Raw genomic sequence first — 8,066 nt, 5'->3', positions numbered from 1 at the left:
AAACAATTCCATATTGAAAGAAGTGGGACATTATAACAGGTGTTATAGACGTCCTCTAGATGTCGCTGCTCAGAAATTAAAGATGTTTAAAAAAAAAACGCCTGTCACGTGATATATCCGCACCCCGGAAGTTGGTGACGTCTCAGAAAAACAAAGATGGCAGGGATTGGGAGCAGCGGCTACTGGGAAGGTAAACCAGTATTAAATGTTCACGTTATTCTTTTCGGCCTCGACACCTTTTGGGTGCATGCTGTGCAATCTTGTCAGTGACATACCGACAGTGTCAGTGTTGTTTTGTACAGCCTGTGCGTGCAGCTGACCATGGCAAGTCAGGGTAAAGCACAAATCAGGCTATCAACATACTGCACGACACACACCGTGCTGAAGTTCATGTTAAGCTGTGAAAATCCGTAGCTGTATTGAGGCTACTTAACATTTCACATGTGTCACGGTAAGATATATTGAAGTTAAATACTCGCTTGGTGTTTCTGTTGGTGGTGTCAGCCTTACCAAGTTACACGATGAACTTAACACATCTGTTTCGATACTTACTTAACACATGTTGGCTTGTTCTTGCCTAAATATGACACATTTTACGTCCCATACAGATCTCCGAAAACAGGCCAGACAACTGGAAAATGAACTCGACCTGAAGTTGGTCTCCTTCAGTAAACTGTGCACGAGCTACAGCAGCTCCAGAGATGGACGTCGAGGAGAAACGTAAGATTTCCTCTGTACAGCACATTAAACATGTATGATTAGGATTAAGATATAGGTGACCCTTTGTGCTTCAGTATGAGTCAACATTAAAGCCTAGTTTCCTTTTTTTTGTTCTTAAAAACTATCAGAGGAGTGACATTACTCTGAAATAATTTTATTCCAGTTGAAGTAAATAGCCAAATAATTACTTTTTTGTAAGAGTAAAAGAGTACTTGGAGAAAAAGCATGTTTGGTTAATGGCGTTATACCTGAGCTTTGAATAACAAATAGTGAAAGAGGAAGCCACAAAATGTAAATGTTAGCTTTGGTTCAAACTCATACTGATTCTTCACAGGGACAAATTCATCAGCACATTTGTTAACTTGCACTTTTTAGGGTCTCTTTGACAGAAATGCTACAAAACTAGCCTACAAATTCATCAAATTGTTCAAAGTCTATATTATAATTAGAGGCACAGTGTTAAGGCGGCACCTTTAAGGTTTGCATTTTAGTAGTGACATATTTATGAGACACAAAACATAAAATAATGTGAAAATGCCAAATAAAATTGCATAAAAAGACTTAATTCTGATAAGCCTGAACATGAGGCTTTTGTCCATAGATCTAAATAACAGAGATCGGCGGGGCCCATTCATAGTAATGATCCGAGTGGTCTGTGAAATTAACTCAAGAAGCCTGCTCCGTAAAAGGTCCACAGTGCTCCTCCAGAGAGTGTCAATCATCAATTTAGGCTTCCACTGCTTATTTTTAATATACAAAAACCAGTGTGGTTTAAAATATGTTCCCTACCCCACTGTTGTCACATGGGTCATAGTCATTTTTAGGCTTTTAAGCAGTGCAAACGAGGCCTAAAGCTATAGTAGAATCCTGTTTACCAAGTGTCTTTTTGAGTCGCCCCTGGCCACCGGGGGTGATAATACAGCAATGTCAGCTCTCTGCCAAGAGGACCAAATAGAAGAGCTTTCCTCGCCCATTGTCACTTCAAATATTTACTCACTGTGGGAATGGTAACAACAAAGATATTTCATGACAAGTAAAAGTAAATAGTGCTGTATGATAGTTCAGTTACCTCAAAAAGTTCATTGAGCAATGTAACTGACCACTACCCTGCCTCTAAAAACAACCCAGCACTTTATTGACCGCTTCTCTTTTAACAGGTCTGACACGACCCCTCTCCTCAACAACTCCACCCAGGACAGGATGTTTGACACCATGTCAGTGGAGCTTGAACAGCTGCTGGCAAAAGTAAGTCTTCCACTCAAACACATAAGCAGCCCTTTAAACTATTTCACTTAAACATGTATTTTGTGTACTTTGCAGCTAACTGCCGTCAATGATAAAATGGCAGAGTACACAAACACACCTGGTACTGCGTCTCTTAATGCTGCCTTAATGCACACTCTTCAGAGACACAGAGACATCCTGCAGGTTTGTCCGCGTGACTTCCCCTGCAGTTCTTTTTTTGTTTCTGAAAAGAAAACAAAATGGATAACTCATTAATTATATTTTTTACTCATTCTTTAATACATGTGTTTTCCTTTTTTCAGGATTATACACAGGAGTTTCACAAAACTAAAGGAAACTTTCTGGCCATCAGGGAAAGGGAGGATCTGCTTGGATCTGTACGAAAAGATATCGAGTACGTAGGTTATGGTCATGCATCACGCAGCACACACCGCTCTTTACAGAGCTCCTTAATTAATTACAGTGGGAATTATGATTTCAATATTGCTATTTTAGCAACTGCTTTGTTTTTTTATTTGTCTTTTGACTTTGGGAGAAAAGTAAATTAAATGTGTGTATATTTATACTGTAATTGTTGACAGTCTGGATAGTTGGATACCCAAATGGAATTTCAGAATTATTTTGTTATATTTGGGCCAGTCCATTGAAGTACCACTGTATATTAGAACAGTAGCAGTAACCATGATACCACTAGGGGGCAGCGGAGATCTTCAAACTAAGATTCTTCTTTGTCTGCATTAATTACAATGTAGAGAATAACGTAATACCCATTTAACATTTAACATTACATTTAAAAATGTATACGTATTAAAACTGTTAATTATTTCAGCAGATTATCACTCATCTCTCATTGCTCTGAATAATTTACTGTTTTCTTCTCTCAGGACATATAAAAGTGGGTCAGGTGTCAACAACAGACGAACAGAGTTGTTTCTTAAAGAACACGAACACCTCAGAAAGTAAGTATATTATTGTTACAGTGGCGCAGATGGTAGAGTGGGTCGTCTTATGATCGGAAGGTCAGGGGTTCGAATCCCGGCTCCTGCAGGTGCAGATTGTTGTTGTGTCCTTGGGCAAGACACTTCACCCAATGCCTATGTGAGAGTGGTTGATGGTGGTCAGAGGGACAGTAGGCGCAGATGTAAGCAGCCTCGCTTCTGTCAGTCTACCCCAGGGAAAGCTGTGGCTACAAATGTAGCTTACCACCATCAGCATGGAGCGAAAGAACCCCCCTCCCTTTCATGTGTGAAGCGCTTTGGATGTGACTTGTGTCATGTGAAAAGCGCTATACTAATAAGATTCCCTTCCCTTCCCTTCCCTTGTTCCCTTCGACAAGTCTTTGAAAATAAAGAAGCAAGAGGTACCAGCTTCCAGATAAAGAGTTTTATGAAGCTACTTTTTGGCAGCCATTTTCAATCTCAGCAGTTCAGAAGCTGCCAAGTTTTGGGGTTTCACAGTTTGTTCTGGCAAAGTAACGACCACAGCTTCCCAGAAGTCAAGGCTGAGATAACTCATTCTGATTGTACTGCACAGCTATTTAGTCGGTGCTAAAATCTCCTGTGCTTCTGAGGATTGCTTTTGTTATTGTGGCATATTATTATCACCAATTCCAATAAGCTTTTAAATCGTGTCTTTGTAAAAGCATGTTGGAGACCATTTTTACTGCAACATTCAATCATGATACAGCAAGTGAGGTGTGAGAAGCCTCATGAGTGTGAGATTGTTTGTCAGCAGGGCGTGAACACCTTCTGGCATTATACACGGGGATCCAGTCTCATTTTGCGTCATCTGCGACTTAGTATTTCCAGAAACTAGAAGCACATGAGTTTATCCTCTTGTTAAAAGTAGTGTCTCTACATTGTTCATTCATTTATGTATAACCCTTGCCCTACGTTACTGTACTGTACCTTGTCAGTGATCCTCCAACACACACTTTGTTCAAGGTCATCAATAGTCTTTACTCTCTGTAATAATGAATGCAATACCATGCCATTTTTAACACCTGCCTTTGTTTACTTTATCCACAAATCTTCCTCTTCAAATGTACACACAGTCTGTACATGTTCAAATCGACCCCTTTGACTTTTTCCCCACAAAATGTCCGACAAGAGCTGTGATTTTAGTGGTGCAGAATAACCAGTGAAGGCAGAAGTGGTTGCTCACAGCAGGTAATCTCCTGTAATGGCTGATGTTCATGAATAAACTAGCAGGTGAAAGTCCATTTGAAGTTCATTTTGCAAACGCTTCTGTGCCTCTGGTCATTGGTGATGTAAGATGGCTTTGGACCTCAGGGAAGATTTAAACTTAATTTTACACATATTCAGTAGAGAGCTAGGCAACCTTCAAGTTCATCCGCATAAGTATCGTCTGCTGAGTATGGACAATTGTGCTTTTACCTCTTCCTTCCTGGCTGGATTCCATCTTGGGAGTTTGTCTGATATGCTTAATCTTGGATCTGGGCACTCAGAGCTGCCGCTATAGTAAAGACGTGTTTAATCATTGAAGAAAAAACAAAAAGAAGATGTATATTGTTTTCCTTTACAATATTAAGTGGATGTGATCTACTTTGTTTTGCAGTCTATTTAGACTTGTCGCTTGCAGAGGTGATGGCTGCATGTGGATGATTGAACACTGCGGTACAAAGATATAACAGTTAATCAGTATTTCACTGCAGTAGTGGGTTGTGAATGAGCCCCAGGCTTTGATTTGTGGCCACTGTTCCTCTTGGCTTTGCAGTTTGTGGTGGATGCCAACGGTGCCAAGGCAATTTTCCTTGGCAAAGTAATGAAAGTTGTTATTTAAAAAATATATGGCTGGAGCTGTGTGTTTCCCAAAAACCCAGCACAATCAGTGAACAGTTGGAAGAAAGTGCTTGTTTTTGCTTCAAAACACTATGGTGCCAATGTTCCTTTGTGAACCCCTGCTTGCTTCTATTAGAGCAGAGAGAGCATGAGGCTTTAGGCCATACCCAACAAAAATAAAGAAAATGGTGATCATGGCGGCGTTCTGACTCTAGGTCCCTACGAACTTTACATGTAAATGGTAAATGGTTACTGGACTCAACTTATATAGCGCTCAAAGAAAATGACTGATTCTAACGCAAGAGATTCCTCCTGTGACAACTCTGAGGGGTTTTACAAAACACAATGGTTTAGTTTATTAAAGTGTATGCATTTTAATGAGGCTGAAATTTGTAGGTCTCAAATGGGTTTAGCTGATCAGCTAGCTATTAACTTTTAAAAAGCTGCTTTCTTCAGGACCATTATGGACTCTTTGCAGTAAAAAAAATCCACAGAACTCCACAAAAACACAGCGAAGTACAAAAGTATCCAGTAAAACAATGTGGAGACAACCATAACCAAAAGAGGGAGGTTGCTGCCTGTTGTACTGCATGTCCTTTTATGTTCACATAGAACAATAGAATTAAAGATGTGGGCAGAAAAATGCAGCTAATGAGCATGAGTTAATGATTGTTCAAAGAATTACTGATCAGAGCGGACGGAAGAAACCCACTCAGTGCCATGCATCTCACAAATAATGATACCATATTATCATTTTCTTTTTGTAGGCCATAATGAAGCAGAAATTCTTCATTGCTGCTTGATGTTCTTTGCTCTTTGCAACAACACTCTCCTTTTTAATTTTTTTTAATTTAACACATTTGCAACCAGAAGTCCATTTAATTACCACTTTTGCCTGCCAGCTTCAAAGTTGGAGCCATTTGCAATCCACTTTCAGCACTGTATTCATTCCTTTTCACTCGTAGTAGTGCAGTCGAGGGTTGCAGCGCTGGAATTTATTTTGGTCATTTACTATTTACTTCTTACATTAGGCTTGCATTTACTCTAAATTTCCTCATTAGTAATACTTACCAAAACCTAAAAGGCTGTTTATAGTCATTAGCAGAGCACAAAGCACACGAAGATGAATGTTCTGCCCTCAAATAGGCCTTTCTCTGGGGAGATATTTGGTCAATACTCGACCACAAGAGTAACATGAAGAAGACCAGCTCCGTGGCCTAAATGACATGCAGTTTAATCATTTTTGATTTTGTACGTGAAAACGTGTATTGTGTGTTTAAAACTAATTTGCTTTCTTATTTTGTTCTCATCCATAGTTCAGAACGACTGGTCGATGACACAATAAGGTAATGTCCACACTCACATTTCCCAGTTTTCAAGTTGTTAAATGCACATAGATTAAAAACAGATCTTTAGTTAGACATTGGGACGACCCCGAATTATGACTTGGATATTGGCCCGTCCACATGTCAACTGGGGACTCCGCTGAGGGTGCGGGACTCAGCAAAGCGATTGTTCCTGACTGAGGAGAACATGATCTGCCTCACGCTGCTCCAGGCCAGGGCTGCGGACTGTCCCCTCAGTAGCCCTCACCCGTACGAGCTGCCATTACCTCATCCATATTCACTTTGACACCGGTGTTGTCATAATATTGATTTGGATGTACTCACACATTAGTATTGGTGTAACTTCTGTGTATTTGGTGTAATCTGTAAAAGTGTTAGTGAGTATAAACATGGACCCAACTGTGCACTATTTTATTTACTATCTTTTGCTTGGATTATTAAAAAATAAAGGCAGATTTAGTTTGTGGTTTATTGTGTCACTTTTTTCTTTCAGCATTGCCATGGCAACCAAGGAGAACATGACATCCCAGAGAGGCGTGCTGAAGTCTATACAGAGCAAGGTCAACACTTTGGCCAGTATCCTTCATCACCGTATGTCTTTGTGCTGAGCATGACTAAAATCATTAACATACTACAGATTTTTGCAAACACAGCCAAAAACACATCTTGAGTCTTAAGTGTGGCAAAGTTAACTTTTAGTCATGATTTGTTCACGACTTTATTTCCATTTAGCCTCTTTTAGGGTAAAGGGGGTGGGGTAAGGGGGATTGCCCAATCACCCCCACGAAGTTTAGCCGCTAAATTATAGGATGATTTGTACAAACTGGACATCACAGACTGTTTTAATGCAATAAGGACGGGTTTAATTCAAAAGGAGGGGGCGTTGTCCAAAGGGGCCTCAGACAATGCTCCTGGCCTTTGATACAGCAACACGTGCACGACTGAACACAAAGACCAAGACTTCCAGCGGGTAAGCGAAAGTCTGGACGAGAAATTTGAGCACACAACTTCGCAGTCCTCTCCCTGATGGCCAAATTGATTAGGTTACATGTTGGGTCAATAAAATCCAAGAGAAATGACTGCTTGAGCGTTGTACCTAATATTTTACTCCTTTACCTCTAGTTGTCCTTAACCGTCTAATCTCAGACCGTTTCCCGACCATCAACAACCTCATCCAGCGAGTCAACCTGCGCAAGAGACGGGACTCTCTCATCTTGGGCTCTGTCATCGGCGTCTGCACCATCATCCTGCTGCTCTACGCTTTACACTGAAGCCCACGTCAGAGGGAGCCTTTGAGACTGTTTTACTGTGTACCATAATTGAGACTTTAATAGTTCTTGAAGAATCCTGGAGCCTCCTAACCCACGAACACTTTGGCCAGGATCAGCGTCAGAGATTTGTGAAGGAGTTGGTAGTTCAGCCAACATGAGAATCGAGACCAAAACTTTCCCCCAGGACTAGGTTTTAACAAGCTTGTGAGACTGTGAAGAGGAGGTTTTGGATGTAAGGATTTTTAATTCAGATAATGGGGATGCATTGTTCATAGCGCTATGTAAAATGTGAAATAATAAATTATTCATATCAGTGTGTGACACTATTACTATGCTGTTTATTTTTCAAAATACAGTATGAAACCATTCATGTTTTGACCTTGTTTTGTCTCTTAATGGTATCTTGACAAACATGCATTCATAGTGGTGTTGAAACGCAGCAGTTAGTCCACAAAATCATAGACTTTGACATACTTCATTTCACCCCTAGCCTATTTATTATGCCTTACACCAGAAGGCCACAGATTTAATTTTGACAAAACTTTCCAAGTGCAATATCCTGCAGTAGTAGAAATTACAAGTTGAGGGGAGTCCATCTGCAAAATGTACATACTGTGTGTATATATATATATATATATATATATATATACGTACTGTATATATGATTTCTCTGATCATCCCCA

General features: G+C 40.1%; 1 protein-coding gene across 2 annotated transcripts; it reads left to right on the top strand.

The window, feature by feature from the left end:
* Positions 1 to 110: 110 nt before the first annotated feature.
* On the top strand, positions 111 to 7,734 carry gosr1 (golgi SNAP receptor complex member 1). Of its 2 annotated transcripts, XM_079575891.1 has the most exons (9): positions 111 to 190; positions 609 to 720; positions 1,878 to 1,965; positions 2,041 to 2,148; positions 2,268 to 2,359; positions 2,850 to 2,924; positions 6,083 to 6,112; positions 6,606 to 6,688; positions 7,259 to 7,734. In XM_079575891.1, the coding sequence occupies exons 1-9, from the start codon at positions 157 to 159 to the stop codon at positions 7,381 to 7,383; spliced, it is 747 nt and encodes a 248-aa protein (XP_079432017.1). In that variant the 5' UTR covers positions 111 to 156; the 3' UTR covers positions 7,384 to 7,734. The 2 variants fall into 2 exon arrangements, with proteins under 2 accessions (XP_079432017.1, XP_079432018.1); XM_079575892.1 differs by lacking the exon at positions 6,083 to 6,112.
* Positions 7,735 to 8,066: the final 332 nt, after the last annotated feature.

The sequence above is a fragment of the Gobius niger genome, assembly GCF_951799975.1.
Source record: "Gobius niger genome assembly, chromosome: 1".
NCBI classification, from domain to species: domain Eukaryota; kingdom Metazoa; phylum Chordata; class Actinopteri; order Gobiiformes; family Gobiidae; genus Gobius; species Gobius niger.
This window is presented reverse-complemented; position numbering and strand designations above follow the sequence as displayed.

Bases quoted from the DNA above. Each gene is read 5' to 3' on its own strand.
- gosr1 (XM_079575891.1), top strand. From the start codon at position 157: ATGGCAGGGATTGGGAGCAGCGGCTACTGGGAAG. The intron at 721-1,877 runs GTAAGATTTCCT...CTCTTTTAACAG, and splicing joins GATGGACGTCGAGGAGAAAC to GTCTGACACGACCCCTCTCC. The intron at 2,149-2,267 runs GTTTGTCCGCGT...TCCTTTTTTCAG, and splicing joins GACACAGAGACATCCTGCAG to GATTATACACAGGAGTTTCA.